At 38.9% G+C, this 16421-nt stretch overlaps 2 protein-coding genes across 2 annotated transcripts; both read right to left on the bottom strand.

The window, feature by feature from the left end:
- Positions 1-261: 261 nt before the first annotated feature.
- laptm4a (lysosomal protein transmembrane 4 alpha) lies at positions 262-9798 on the bottom strand. Its single transcript, XM_006792542.2, has 7 exons — positions 9565-9798; positions 5755-5875; positions 4225-4301; positions 3079-3201; positions 2091-2186; positions 1853-1951; positions 262-1198 (listed from the first exon to the last, which is right to left on the bottom strand). Exons 1-7 carry the CDS (start codon positions 9730-9732, stop codon positions 1124-1126), a joined length of 759 nt encoding a protein of 252 aa, XP_006792605.1. The 5' UTR covers positions 9733-9798; the 3' UTR covers positions 262-1123.
- A 1268-nt stretch (positions 9799-11066) lies between these two features.
- LOC118454295 (uncharacterized) lies at positions 11067-14873 on the bottom strand. The gene is made up of 5 exons (XM_035908512.2): positions 14733-14873; positions 12513-12597; positions 12341-12420; positions 12127-12241; positions 11067-12048 (listed from the first exon to the last, which is right to left on the bottom strand). Exons 1-5 carry the CDS (start codon positions 14796-14798, stop codon positions 11885-11887), a joined length of 510 nt encoding a protein of 169 aa, XP_035764405.2. The 5' UTR covers positions 14799-14873; the 3' UTR covers positions 11067-11884.
- Between the last annotated feature and the right edge of the window lie 1548 nt (positions 14874-16421).

The following is a 16421-nucleotide window of genomic DNA, read 5'->3' as shown; positions in this document are numbered from 1 at the left end:
TGGCTACTTGGAAACAAAATAAAGAAATAAGGGCTGGGTTGAGGTCGTCCCTAAACACTAACTGTATTACTACCTGCAGACACTAGATGGCGTATGAGTATTATCAATCACCAGCATATGAGTCTATGAGACGATGTGGTTGTTTTTTTGTCCTTAACGCTATTTCAAGACTTGTAGTGAGAGCTCCTTCTTTTTAATATCTCCCGATTTTCCTTCAGTTTATTTATAATGAGAAAAAAAAAGACGAGAACTTAGATGTAATAGTTTTGAAAGGTTTATTGAAGTCAAATGTATTTCTACTAGGATAAATCATATGACCAATATAGGAACGAGGGTAAGGTTTGCCGATAAGCATGCAACAACTAATTTTCACAAGACTAGCCGTTTTCTACAGGTACCAGGTAAAAGTTAAAAAGAAAAAGCAGAGAAAATGATCCACCATCAGTGCCCTCTGCCCCCACACTGTTTATCTTAGCTGGAACACAGTTTACTACCTTAGCCAACACATAGGGGCAGCAGAGAGTCGTGATGATGTCTAAGGTGGGGGTAAAACTTAATTACAGTGAAGCTAAATAAATAACAGACAAAAAAATGCTACAGACTCCATTCAAGACTGAGATAGAATCATTTACTTCTTAATGATTGAGGGGAAAACTGTAACACAATGCAACAATAAGTGCTATAATAAGTGGATTGTCAGTTTGTTTTTCTTTTAAACTTCATATATCAATCTATTAATGGGATGTGCTGGATTGATAAGAGCATTTCAAGCAGTTGAACTTTCACATATATCCCTTTTACTAAGACACCAAAAAAAATGATGGCAGAAGTTGGGGGTGGGACAGGGATACACTTGTGCCTCTTTTTAAACACATTCATTCATTCATCTATTTTCAGTCATGCTCTCATTTGCCACCTTTCTCCTCTCATCTCCAGAACGCTCTCTATAGACACTATAGAAATACAGCGGCTGAGGGCGGGTGGGAGGGTTGAACTAAACATCTTCAGTGGTCTTACACTTACACAACAGGTCAGAGGGGTCAGGATGAGGTGAGGGCAAGAAGGAATGCATATGATGGCTGTGTGTGCGTGTGCGTGTGTGTTTTGGCAACAGGGCTGGTGTTTAGGCTGGCATGTAAGGAGGAGGCGGCTCCTTCTCTGGCATCTTCATGGCCATCTCGTAAGTAGGCAAGATGTACTAAAGAAGAGAGAGAAACATTTAAAGTAGTGAGGGCTCATTGTACAGGGAGGGGGAAAAAGACAACATGAAACCAAAAACCCAACCAAGCATGTCTCTGAAAAAAAGAATTGAGAGTCATGTTCTGTGACTCTCAGTTCCTTTGTTGAATTCAACATCAATAAATTAAATTAAGCTGTGATGACATCAGAACTCCCATCTGCAGTATTCAGCACATTCTGAGCAAAGCAGAATCAGTGAAGTTAAAATTAGTTTGAAATTATTCTGAAACTCAATCAAAAATAAAGGAAAATGCACAAAGTGAATCGGAGCTTTTTAAATGTGAATGCTGGCAACTTCTGTTTGTCTACAGACACATTTTCAGTCTAATAACTGAGAAGGTAACCGGCAAACTAAATCATTTATATTGTTGATTTTAGCCCGAGTTATGAATTAATTTTACCATAGTAGAAGCATGTTATAGTGCAACATAAACAATAACTAATATTAAATGTTTCTTTAAAGATGGCGTAAAGAATATCTGGAGTGAGACTATCCTCTCAGCAGGTCAGCTTTCAGTGTGGAGACACCGTGTCGCCTGCTGCCTCAACTACAGCATCACGGTGCCAGTGTCTCAATACTTTCTGTTCATAGATGCTGAGGCGGCCTGCATACCTGGGGAGGGGTTTCAAAGGCAGGGTACACAGCGATCTCTGGCATGTTCCTGTTGTTAATATACTTGTAGCAGTTCCACACACAGTTGATCAAATAAGCCTGGAAAGCAGAGGGAAAACTATTTGTATCGTTACAGTCGACAGCTTCCCGTCTCCTCCTCCTAAATGAACACATATGCCAAAACCAAACAAACATACTAATATAACTGTGTGTGACTGTGAATAATTGATAGATTCACCTTGAGAATGATGAGGAAGGCAAAGAAGACCAGCACAACGAGCAGCAGGCAGCTGGAGTTCATATAGAGGAGGTTATCCTTGTATGGGAAATCCGGCTGAGGAAGAAAAGCAGACAAAATGTTGATTCTTACTCACTTTACTGTCAGCATTTCCACACTCGAAATGTAAAAAGACTACTATCGTTTTCTTTTTTTTCTTCTGAAGCACCCTTACTGAAAGAATAACAATGAGCTCATCTGTTTTCTTACATTTTTTTCCCTCTAGGAAATAATCTCTGTACGTGTAGAGATAAATCGTATGGTAAAATCAGAATTCTCTCTCTTATTATCGTTAGAAGCATGAAAAGCTTAGGTTGTGGATACAGTGACTGTTTACTGTTGCTTCATTGGTCATGGCTGCATCTGAAAGGACTCCCTATAAATACTGACTGTTTACTAATTGAGTGTTTGATGTATAAATGTGCACATTTACTCAGTTTTATTTATATAGCACCAAATCACAAAAACAGATGCCACAAGGCACTTTATATGGTAAGGTAAAGACGCTACAATAATGGAGAGAAAATCGAACAACGCTCTTTGAAGAGGCACTTGGCGACAGTGGGGAGGAAAAACTCATGGAGCGACAGCCATCTGCCGCGACCGGTTGGGGGTGATGGGAGGAAGACAGGTTAAAAGACAGACTGTGGAAGAGAGCCAGTTACATTTATACGCTGTAGTGTCCATGAGACTTCCAGTGTGACACAAAAGTATACTACCTCCTTAACAACTTTTGCATTTATGCAACAACACTTATGGAAAATGATGACTAATAAGTGTCCAAAATCTCAGTTTCCAGCTGGGCATGGTGTGAATCACTAAATCTTTAGAGAGAGCAAAGAGGGCGATACTGGATGAGGGCCAAGTGAGAAGTTGTAAAGATACTGTCATGGAAAGGGTGTAGTCAGATTGAGATATTGTGAAAAATAACATCGGACTTTGAACTGACCAGCTGGTCCAGGTAGTCTCTGATCCTGGGTAGGTACGTGAGAGAACTGATGGCCACCAGGCAGCTCAGAGCAAAGTCAAACAGCTGGTAGCAGAAAAATGGGATGAGCCAGCCCTCACGATGCTAAAAAAGGAAGAAAGAAAGAAAGAAAGAAAGAAAGAAAGAAAGAAAGAAGATTAAAAAAATGAATCACTTGGGCAGATCTTTTATAATTTTGGAAGAACCATAGTGCAGATTCAAACCTTATCTCTAAACACTTGTCTTAGTTAAGATAACATTATGAATGTTATGATAACATTAATATGTTTAGAGTTTATTTAGATCTACAAATCTTACAGCTGTGGGTGCACTACTCATTTCTTAAGAAGTCTTCTTCCAAGTTTTAAACGTAACGATTCTGAGATTTTCCACTGCTCAGATTGAAATATCAGATGTGCTTTGAGGTAAACAAAACACAAACAGCTAACAATGAGCACCCATCGATATAAACAGGCATTATCATAAATATATATAGAGATGGTTTAAATCAGCAAAACAGTCCTTTCTGATACATTTTCTTTCTACCAAAGCACAGTGTACTCAGGTTCTGACAAAAATCTTCTTCACTGCTAACATTAAGTAGGAATTTGGGTTGGGTACACTATAATTAAATACTTATTAAAATGGGGAGGGTGGCATCTAAAAGGGGTACCTGGTATACTACAGTGGAAAAGGGTATCTGCCACATTTGTCTCTGGGTTTCTACCTGCACAGTAATCAGCATGCACAGTATACCCAGCCTGCAGATGGGTGTCATACTTTTAACTGTGCAGTCATCCATACTAGCAGCTAAATACAGGTCCACGTCAAAACGCTATCAAACCTGTCAGTCTTGATGCCATCAGGCAAGCCTGTGAGGTAAAGACGACAGGCAATAAGATCACAGCATTGTGTGCTTCAGCCCCATGACATCAGGGCTATTTGGCGTGTTTTTCTCCTTTGGTTACCTCTTATCCTGCTTCTTTTTCTTTTACACTTTTAAACACGACATTTGGGATTACATTTTTGCATTTAAAAAAAAAAAAACACGACAACACTTTAAATATATTACATGCTGTCAAAGAGATTTAAAAAGAAAAAAAAAGATTATTTACAGTGCACACTTACAGTAATAGCTCCGTACACCATCATGGCACTGATAGTGAGCATCAAGAGAGAGATGGCAAATCCAACACAGGCATTTTCTGTATGAGGAAAAAGACAGAAGGAATACACTGAATGAATACAGTTAAAGATTTTACATTTTATTACAGCACTGGCTTTGTTGTTAAACATACAGTAAGTGAGGAAGAATGGATTTTTGCCTGTGGTCTTTGAGGCAGCTGCATTCAGTGTTAAGTGAACAGTCTCCAGGGATTCTCTCTTTCCAGCTCACTCCATTTTAAAGGCCAGCTCTGGGGAGCATTAAGCCTCTCGCTTTCGGTCAGTAAAGACATAATGAAACTCAGTCTGGGATAATTAAAAGGTCTGCCTTTCATATCCTCCTCATCACTTACTCAGTCTCTCTCATACTGAACTCTTCTGCCTGTTGCACTGGAGATGCTGTGAGTGAGCAACTACAGCAATGCGGTCCAGACAAAATCTTCCGTTATTCAGTAGCTCAGGCAGAACAACATGTTCACTGATGCATGAACCTGACAGGGGACTGCCGCTCAAGAAAAATAAATTTGATAGGGGCAAATGCACGCACCGCAATAATATATTATAATATATTTTTTAAAGCAGGAAGACGAACAGCTAAAATTTCATCAACTCATAATTCTGATATTATTAACACAGGATTTCCTATTTATACCAGCATATCTAAAAGGAGTATTTAAAGAAATGACCTTAACCTCAAACCCACAGAGCCACTTTCACCTGTTCTTTCTATCAGCTGCACAACGTTTTAAAATGACTTCAACTGCTGAATGAGTGGAGGCTGATGAAGCTGCCCTAATGGCCATGACTTTTAACAACTTAACCCATCTGAATATTAAGATTGCCTTTACAAGCAGTGGACATCCTCCAATGTCCTGTGTGCTGGCACAAGCCTGTTATGGGAAGGTCACCCCATGGCCGATGTGGCCCCTCCTCTCTCGCTGAGTCACTGTTTTAGAAAAATGAAGAGGCCTTCACCAAGCCAACCAACAAAACAACTGCCAGCTAAACAGAACGCGCACTCAGTCCTGCCAGCCCTGCCCTGTCGCGCACACACAAATATCTAAACAAACATAAATCACCGAGGAGTCACAAAGGAAGTAGCACCAGTGGCACCACACCCCAAACTACATTTTAAGATGACACGTAAACAACTTAACAGTGTTCTGCTGTCCTTGTGAATTTTGTTTTGCAGTCAGTGTGGAGCTGATCTCCCAGTGGAAAATGAATCACATGATCAACCACAGAATAAAAGCGACTCATGAGTTAGTGAAAAGCACTGAAAAGAAAAGGCATGGCTCCACTATTTATTCCAATGGAGTGAACTAATGTTTCACTCATTCTACCTCAGAGCACAAGCCCTTACTGTCATAGGACACAGCACAATTCAAAGACCAACCTTTGAAAGTTAATACTGGTGTATGATCCACTAACCAGAATACAATCCAGGTTTTTTTTGTTATGAAATTAGTTTTATGACAATTTGTTTTTACTTACCAGACATCCGGTCAGAAGCAAAATAGTGGTCAATGACCTCATACTGCAGGTCGATAGTGGGGACGTTCTCTGGGTGGGTCACAGCGACAGTGAGCAGGATGCCCATCAACAGGTTCACTACCTGAGTGGAGGAAAGAGAAGGTTAAAATGGGCTTTAAAATACATAGATATGTATTCCTTCACCAAAAGTAGATGAACATACAATTACCAGGACACATTTTAGATTCCAGAAACATGCCAACACTGAAGCTGAAAGGCACAGCAACAGGTTTATTGTTGAAAAAGATAAACTGAAACCACTGGTTACGTAAAAGGAAGAGAAGTAAACTTGTATGATCAGATAAAGATCAAAACAAGATTGCAAAACCTTCTTCTTTGCCTTATCTGGGTATTCATCTTGTTCCATGATTCAAGAAGGCACAACAATATCTTTCAGAAACTGTTCTGTTTTTTTGTTTTTTTAATGCTTTCAAAATTAGGAGTCTAGCACATACTGTTTAAGCCCAAAGACATTAAGTGAACCTAATCTGGAAGCCCCCTTACACCTGTGCCCTTCAACTTATGCTCCAATTACTCACTGACATAAATAAAACCTACACTGGGTCTCTGTTATGTAGCCTTCAAATTCTCCTTTGATATCATCTGCTTGAAAAATCATTTTTATGCCAAACGTGGATGCCCGAATTAATCACTGCTACACACCATTATCGACTTCCCACAAATGGGCCACGGGACCAGTTCTGACCCGGTGCCTTTGAAAAACCAGCCCAAATACTGACAGGTTAAACCAAACACTATTTTAAAAATGTTTTTGGTGACTCATTTGTGGACAGTGAAACAGGAAAACACTCTCCTTATCTTAAAGTTATCAAAGTCATTTTCAACTAGTTTGACTTTATCATGGACATGCAACCTGTTTTTTATAAACTCCACCTGCTATTTGACAACTGGGAGCCCCAGCTGGATAAGCACTTGAGAAAATTGTAGCTTGAAAGTAAAAAAATATCCCCAAACATTCTAAAGTAGCACAATTTAAGCAGAAACTGTTCAAAATTGTTAAAAAAGAAACACTACAAAAAACTAAGTACACCTTTCAATAATTAAAATCTGTAATGTATCTATTGCTAAGACTAAGTGACTCTGACACATCTGAGACACAATATTTAAATTTTCTAGATCAAAATTACTGACAAAGAGGTGAATATTTAGTTTAAATCATTCTATCATTGCTGACACCAGCATGCATGCAATTTAGGATCCGTTAACCTAACGTGCATGACTGTAGGAGGAAGTCTGTACACCTGGAGAAAATCCAAACGAGCAAAAGGACAACTTGCAGACTAAACACAGAAAAGCCCCAGCTGGCCAGCAGATTCAGAACAGGAACCTTCTGGCTGAAGCAACACTGTTAACTGCTGCACCACCATGCTGCATCAACTATAATAAAGTCCCCAGCTAGTAGGTACGTCTTCATGTCGCCTCTCTCAGGAACTCTACTTCCGCTTTTGACATTAATGGTAACAACAAACAAGCCTGAGACGCCTAGACCACATTAAAGACCATGTTAGTACATACTCTGAGAAAATTACAGAGCCTGCTGTTGTGTAGCGCTGTCTGAATGCACACTGAGTAGGGCTGTGCCGTATTATAACAGCCATGATAATTTTTACCACGTGTTATAAAAGTGTCATATCACAATATCACTGCTATAGCAACATCATGTGTTAAAGTTCCCCAGTGTGCAACAAGGATACAAGCTTGAACATGAAAGCAAGAGCCACGGGTCCAATGATAGTGTATTACTCAAAAAGGAAGCTACTTCAACATCCTCCAACAAAGTGCAGTACTTGCTAGAAAAAATGGTCCTGCTAAAGGTGGAAACAACAAACTTGTTTCAAAAGAAAAAAATAAAAAAAATAAAAAATACACAGTCGAGTACAACCAGGCTACAAGGCAGGATATATGTCTTGATGCTAGCTTAATCATCCGGGTAAGGATGAATAATATCCACTCACTTGGATGAGTGACTAAACATTTCACCTACTAAAATCCAAATGAACGGAATCAAATTTCTGGAAAGGAGGAGATACTAACAGCTGGTGAAGTTCAACGTAAATATAAACAAATGACTCCACCAAGCACCACTGCAACTTGTTAGATGCGCTACACATTACAGGAAGAGCAAACAGTGGCTGGAAATTACTCGTGTGGTTAACCTTGTAGTAGGGCTTCAACAGCTGGTTAAAAAGCTCAAGCCAAGATACAACATCTCAGGTAGATTTTTTTTTGCTGACAATATTGTACAGCTCTTGTAGTATTATAAGGTTAAACTACTGTATTTAAACTAAAGTGTTAAGCAGACATTTTCTATTTTTACTTGAAATATCCCAAGAGAAAACTACCTGGGCTACTTTTGTGCTGACATTTGATATATGCTGTCACCAGATATATTACAACTGTTGAACTATAATCCTGCTGTTTGCGTCTTGTTTTATTTGATTCACACCTTAAATTAGAAAATGGGTCATCAACTTACAAACAGCTGCCTGCAAATATAAAAAACACACTGTTTTGTATTTTTTTTCTATATTGTCAGAAATATAATTATTGCAAATTTTCTTGAAATGCTGCGACATAATATTGAGGCTATATCACCCACCCGAAAAAGTGAGCAATACCAAACATATAAATGTACGGCTTGAGCTGGGCTAAAAACAACAACAACCCAAAAACAAAACAATAACAAAACAACAAAGGAAAGAGTGGAGGGCTTAACTTTATAAACTCCATCGAAGTATTTATGGATATTAATTTGAGAAAATAAGCTTGGTATAATGTGTGTAACTGCTAGTATTTATTTATCTACCAGACATTCATCTGATACGTTTTAACGGTGGGATTTAATAATGTAAAAATGACACCCCGGTCGATTACGACTGTTACTCATTTATCCGACTGCAGTAGAGAGCATTATGGACACGACCGAGTGCTTTGGGAGTCGCAGTTCACGTGATTAAACCAGGCAAATTTTGTGCAGCTGCAGAGGGATAAAAAAAGCAAAACGGGATTTACATACGCAACCAAAGCATGCAACATCTGCTACGTGGTGTGGGCAAAGGAAAAGGGGATTAATTCAGTGAGCGATTTAACTCTAACCAGCCAGCAGAGCTGCAGCAACTAGATGCGCAAAAAACAGTTAGCTAACCTTAGCTACGTGGGCATGCCCAATTACTTTACTTTTGACTACTTTAATAGAACTGCCATCACCATCACCACATATGTGAGACACAATAAGTAGTCATTGTGTTAAATGCGCGTTTTTGCTTTTTTGGGTTGCTATTATGGCCACTATTTGATAAACGCTATGTTAGCAAGTTAGCGAAATGTCAGCTACGCAAGTCAAATTTCATGTATTTTAATACGCATAATAACCAACCAGCTGCTGATGAATTCGAAAAAATGATGAACCACTACGTGTTCTCTGTTTTAGTTTTCTAACCGATTTTTTTTTTTTCAAACTTGTGCGAGTTTGAGACTAACAGAAAGCAAAATCCGACATGACAGCGGTAGCGGGTTATTGCTAACCCTAGTTTTCTGTTAACATTAACTCGACGAATAAAGAGTCCAGAGTAACAGCTACTTCATATTTTAGTCCCTAAAAACTACTGCAACAAATTCTCAGAGCCATTTTCACCTTGTATTAACATCCTTCGTTGCATAACTTCCTACTTTGGGGAACTTAACGGAACTGGTAAAGTGCTAGCTAACGTTAGCTTACTGACCCCTATCATTGCGAACCACAGTACGTACCATGTACCATGTTCCCAGGATGATCGTCCCCGTTCGGACGTGGCAACATCCGCAACACCTGGTGGTGTACAGTCTGTCTCGACTGGGTTTAAAATGATGCATGTCCTCTACAAGCGTAGGGAGAAACATCTGAAGAGCTGATTGCGGAGGAGAAATTCTTCTCAGCATCAACAGTCAACGAGCGAATGAAGAGGAACGCCCACCACTTCCCTGACGGCCTGCACGCAGCGCGCATGAAAACAAACCCTCTGACGGGCAGGAAAAGGCAGGGACACCAAGGTTTGATTGACAGAGGGTTCAACCATTGGCCGCAAAGAAATTAAAAAAAAAAATAGGCCAAAATAGATTTGCTTTACTGAATATTCCGCAACGCAAAAATGTTTATAAATTGTTATTTGTATTTCATCTGCACGCACCTCACTTTTTCCCCTTGCATCCTCCTCTGCCATACCAACCCCTGTATATCCTCGTTCACTACATCCATAAACCTCCTACCTCCCAGCTCGATCTTGAAGATCCAATAACTTTCCTCTGTACATTTCCAACCCATCTCAGTCTTACCTCTCTAACTTTGTCTCCCAACTCCTCGACCTGAGCTGTCCCTCGGATGCACATATTTCCGATCCTGCCCATCCTCGTCACTCACATTGAAATTCTCAGCATGTTTAACTCTGCCACCTCCAGCTCTACCTCACGTGTTTTTGCCAGTCCTACCAGTGTCTCAAAACCATACATGATAGGTTTCACTAACATCTTGTAAACCTTACCTTTTAGACTTGCTGCTATCCCTAACGCACATCTCCATCCGCTCCATTCTGCCTGCGTTCTTTTCTTCACTTTGGAAGGTTGACCACAGGTTTTTAAACTCATCTACCTTCATCTTCCCCCTCCAAAGACATATTCTGACTTTCCTCTACTGACTGTCATTCCTCTTTTCTCCAGAGCAAATCCCCACCTTCCCACGCTCTCTTTTACCTGGTCTCTGTCATCTGAAAACATCATAGTCCACAGTCCATCTCCATTGTAAATTAAATCACTACTACTGCACACCACACTACTGTCACTGTCGCTCTTATATCTTCGATAATAATAATAACAAAAAATAATAATAATACCATGCTGCAAATAAGGAAGCTCACTAACACAAAATATCTTACAGATAATATTTACCCATTAGGGTATTACAATTTAAAGCCTTTCAGTTCATATTGAGCCTACAGGATACAGTGTATAAAACAACCTTCTACTTAAACAAGGCTCTGCAGTTCTGATCATCTTTGAGTAGTAACATATGCCATGCAATAAAATGCACAAACTCTCAGTCATATGCACATATAAGCAAACTGTGTGGTTCAAAGAAACCACCTCTGCACAGAAAACATAAAAAAAAATCTGATTTTAATTGTTACAAAGTTATTTTATTATTGATTATTACATACAAATATAGACATACATATACGCAACATAAAACATGTTGCATTACAGCAGCTATAGCAGTGTTATGCACTCTTAAATGAGCTGCCCCTTCAATTCATATCTTATATCACATGGGTCACATAGCTTAAAGTAATGGTGAACGACAGAGATTTTCCTGCCTATCAATGGTCACCACATTACAGAAATTTTAATTATCACTTTCTGGCAACTTAACAATGATTCTTATTTATTCACCCATCCCTGTAAAACATGACAGAGTAGCCAAGTTTCTACAAAAAATGTTAATTTGCCTGCCTTTATGTGTTTTATTATTGCATTGTGATTTGTCAAAATGTCTGGTGGACAGGCCTGCTTCACTCCATTTTCTTTAGAAGTGCAGTAGATATTTTTTTTGCCCATTTAAAGAAAAATATAAATGCTACAATAAGCTACCTCTTCAAAACAATTAAACAGAAACTTTCATATAATGATAACTAATTACATATTAAACGGTGCATCTTTGCTTTACCTTCATTCAACCAAACACACTGAAGGCAATTAAAATTACACATCGTAACAAAATCCCACATCACCCAAAACTCAGAGGATACGACCCCAGTGCTACAGCTACTCAGTGTACGATGAAAGAATCACAATTATTTTTAAAAGACGGACACCTGGAAGATCATCGACTAAAAAAATCCTTCATGTTTTATCTTAAATATAAATACATTCAACAACAATAGACATATCTCACTTTAAGTGCATAAGAAAAATGAACCCCACCCTCCTTCCAGAGACCACGAGTAAAGTATGCATTTACAGTAGATTTTGAGGTACACAATTTGCCAAGTAGCATCAACTTATCAAACAACGGCTTTACAGTTATCAGATGCAGGTGTGGTTAAACAAGGAATACTTTTTCCCTGTTTGGTTTCTGATAATTATGATCTAAAGCCTTCTCTGGGCCCAGACTGTCCTCCTCCTCTTTCTTCTGCCATTTGTAGATTAATATTCCTGCCAAAGTTGCTGCGAGAGCCAATCCCGTTACTCCCCCTGCAATAACACCTGTAAACATAAACCTAGGTGAGCTATATTAGAAATTTGCAGCTTATAGCTTTCTCATTGCGCCATATTGCAAAGTACCTGCAAGGAATTCACTATTCTCAAAGTAGCTCCTGCTGTTTGCTATAACAACATGTCCAGAGTCATCGTCTGCTGCTGACCTGTGCGTGTTGCCAAACGTCTTGTCTGAAAAGCCCTAAAGCAAAAGACAAGACAGTTACACACGATCACTTCCTGTTACACCACCAACATCAACAGGTGAAGAAATCATGGGACTGATTGAAGTAAGTCATACATGGAAAGTAATCTTGGTCTCGTCTCTGGTTTCTGCCAGAATTCTGCCGTCTTTGCTGTTGTGCTGATCTTCAGTTACACCTGGCAAGAGTGCAGTTAGAGAGGATGAAACATACAGTGGTCATGTACATTATGTAAAATGGGTCATTAACATTTTATAGATGAAGAATTACCCTCCTCTGACCCATCTCCAGAACCGGAACCAGAACCATCCAGGTCATAGCCTGATCCCTCCAATTCCTCTGGAGGGACAGAAAGCTAATCATGGGGAAAAAAAAACACAAGAGGGTATTTAAACATGCTGACTGCTTCCTGTTATATTGTTAGATATGAAAACATACAAGAGGTGAAGGAAGCTAACGAAGGTACTTTCCTTAAGAAGCCAATAAAGACATGAATCATGTCCAGGATACAAAGTCCCACAAAAAAATAAATAACCTGAAACACACACACTGTGGCTGACAAGCCCATAATGGCACAAGTGATTAGATTGTTACTGGCATGTAGTGTCAAGTAGATGACTTTAAGCAGGAATACAACTCCACCCATTTGGCAAGTAATTAAACTTAACAAAATACAACTTCATGGAGTAATAATAAATACAGGTGACATTTAGTTTAATTCTTTAGCTAGAACAATCAGATGGGAATGTATAGTCCTCATAATCAGTTAATTCAGAACCCAAAGTACAATAAAACATATACAATCTGTTGTTTATGTGTAACGAACAGATACAGGCCTCATAAGGAAGCCATTCTACAGCTGCAAGAAAGAGTTTGTGTACTCTTTGACCGGTATTCTGCATTATCACCAATAAAATGTGCTCTGTTACAGTTACAGGCAAACACAGTCATACTAAGCCAATAAACCGAGGCTCCACTGAGTCATAACACAGCCTCCAAAAGCTACTTGAATTCATGTGTTCCAGTTTTAGAGATGAGATATGGAACGTGGGTTGTAAACATGACCCACCATATAGAGTCTGTACTGGGAAAGTTTGCTTTTCTCAAGAAAATTGGTTGAACCATGAACAACATTCACCGAATAAACCATTTTCAATGACTTGAGTATGACAGACAGTATTATTATGGATGGAATCAGAACCCTTGATGCTCTCCCAGATTGTGGATGCCCTTCAAGAAGGCGGTAAACAGAACTCGAGGTTATGAGAAAATACTTGTTGAAGCCTCTACACCACCATTATGACAATGCTCATGAAGAAATGACACTAATGTTTAACATTTTGGCAAAAAGAAAAGCCATCTTTTCTGGCTGTGGCTCAGGAAGTGGATCTGTTTACTAATCAGAAGGTTTCATGGTTTGATCCCTGTCTGCGTGATCAGGCAAGATACTGAACCCCAAAGTGCTCCCGATGCTTGCATACACCTAAAAATAGAAGGAAGTGCTTTGAGTGCTCAACTGGAGTAGGAAAGCACTGTATAAGAACCAGTCTTACAATCCTGCTAAAGCACAATAGGTGCTCAGGGCCTGGAGGGCTTTCAATCACTGAGATCATAATTAATTTTAAGACTGCATCAAAATATGTTTCAGTCATGTGTCACAGCAGGTGTATATGCCCTGAGGTCAGGAGAGGCTGGATGTTGAAACCAGACATAATGAACACAAGTAAATCAACAACAGAATGGTTGCACAAGAAGAAAACTAATGCTATGGAGGCCAAATCAGAGTCGTGACGCTAACCCAACTTAAGCTTATAGCCTTAGAAATAACAGGCCTCATAGATCATACATCGTGTATGTTTCAGGGAGGATTAAAGGCTCCAATCGAAACCTTGAAGAAGACACAAGTTTGCCTTTTAACGAGGCTTACATGAAAAGATCAAACCATATCTCATAAAGAAATTTCGACTGATTCAAAAACGTTTTTTTGTATAATTAATTAATATTTTCGGCTTCTTAGGTTTGAACAATTTATTGAAACCTGCTTTCCAGATGCAATAATCTGATTTTTACGGCCTTTACATTACACCATGCATCATTATAAACAAGCGAGAAGCCTCCTTATACTTTTGATTATTTCTATGTTGTTTTTTATAGTTAAGAATTTCAGCTTTGATTAAAAGAATTAGACTACTTGATCACTGCTACCGATAAAAATATGGTGGATAATAGGTGTGTGCTATTGTTTTTTGCAGTCACGTGACTCTACAAAAGACAGAAACTGGTCTTTAATTGGTATTATCTTCAGTTGACTTTTCCTAAAAATATAAACAAACCACAAGACACTCTTAGCTGAAAATGTACACATTAACATCTCTTGCTCGAAAGTCTAATGCAGCCCGGTTAACTTCAGGAAGTGAGAAAGGTGAGCGCGAGATCTTTAGTGTCTCGCATGGCTTTTTAAAAGTGTTGAACAAGATAAAAATGACTTACCGACATCCACACCGGATGTATTAATCCCACAGAGAGAAATAAAGAAGCTGCCAAAGATAGCCGCATGCTTCAGCTGAGCTGGTGTCCGCTTTGCTCTTCTCCGGAGCTGCGAAGGTGTCTTTATTGAACTTCCAACCTCTCCAGGTGTCACGGTGTCCAAATCCCGCCCACCAATAAAACACGCGTTAACTGTAGCTAATAACAGGTGGCAGGGCTCATAAGCTGGAGTTTGTACATAAGTCAGACCCCTGGGTAAGAGCAAATAAATGGATAAAAAGTTAATTAATAAATTAACTTACCGTAGGAGGAAATAAAAGCAAAACCGTAATTTGTTTATTCTTGCTGTAGTTTGACCCTTAAAACTATATTTTTATCTATATCATATCGCGTGAGGATCCTGTTGACTTTGTATAAAGAAATAATCTATTTAACCAAAACTAAACTTAAAACTAAAACTAGATGTAAAAGACGAAAAAACAAAAAAACATTTTAGTTAACTAAAATGGTAGTAATAAGAAGAAATTTGAAAAAAAAAAAAACAAATGATTTTTTGAACTCGAAAAACGAACTAAAATAAAATAAAAATGTAAGGGAAACATCGCTACTTTTCCTATCTGTCTGTTTGTTAAAAACATTGATTACAATGAGTCCTAATGAGTCACTGAAAAACATGTTTGCTGTAAATACTATGACACACTATGAGTCACCTGCTTTCAGAAGACTTTTACAGTAATACCTCTACTTTACCTAAACTTTTCTTAGACTTTGACAATTTTACACCGAGTTTCGGCTCAGATTCCTTTCTGAGAAACTCTTCGTTGATTGATTTTTATACTCAATCATGTAACTGACATGTTTCCAGTTAATATTAATAACACATGGCTTTATGAGATTTGCAAACCATTGCATTCTACTTTAATTTACACAACATCTAAACATTTTGGGGCCTGGGGTTGTACTTCCACGCATCATTTATTCTGTTATTTCATGCCTAAACTCCTTGTCAAACATTCATGTGCTCTTAAATGATGAATGCATTGAGTGTCCAGGCCAGGGACACTAAATAGTAGACTCTTCTCTACCTAGCTACAGCTGCCCCAGCATCAATCCACCTCAGAAAAGAGGTGCTCAGTGCTTCATAGGAAGTCCATAAGCAATCTGAGACTATAGCAGCATAACTAAGGGACTGTTCAGGGTCACCGGATTCAGAGTGGGAGCTGTTCTACATAAAAAGAACCTAAAGACTTGCAACTGTAGGAACTAAGACCAAGGCTGGAAACTGAGATAAATGCCAAGATATCTTTAAGTCATTCAGCACTTCATATGTGAGGAGGAACAAATGTAATTTTTGATTTACCACAAAGCTGATGAAGAAAAATACAGGAGAGGTACAAGTTCCCTTTTAACTTCTGTTCCAGCTGCTGCGTTTTCAGTGAAGTGAAAGCTTTTTAATTGTTTTGGAAAGCAGAAATTAATGTTAATCTTTCCAACACAGTCTGGCACATACTGATACAAGTGGATGAGGGCGTACCCCGCCTCTATAACAGCTGGGATAGGCTCCAGCAACCCCTGCGACCCTGAAAAGGATAAGCGGAAGCAAATGGATGGATGGATGGATGGATGTAAACCAACTTTTAGACACTTATTTCACCATTAGTTTAAAATCCAGTGTCTTGAAATGATTAAGAA

The sequence above is a fragment of the Neolamprologus brichardi genome, chromosome 15 (assembly GCF_056152115.1).
Source record: "Neolamprologus brichardi isolate AB-2024 chromosome 15, ASM5615211v1, whole genome shotgun sequence".
In the NCBI taxonomy this organism is placed as follows: Eukaryota; Metazoa; Chordata; class Actinopteri; order Cichliformes; family Cichlidae; genus Neolamprologus; species Neolamprologus brichardi.
This window is presented reverse-complemented; position numbering and strand designations above follow the sequence as displayed.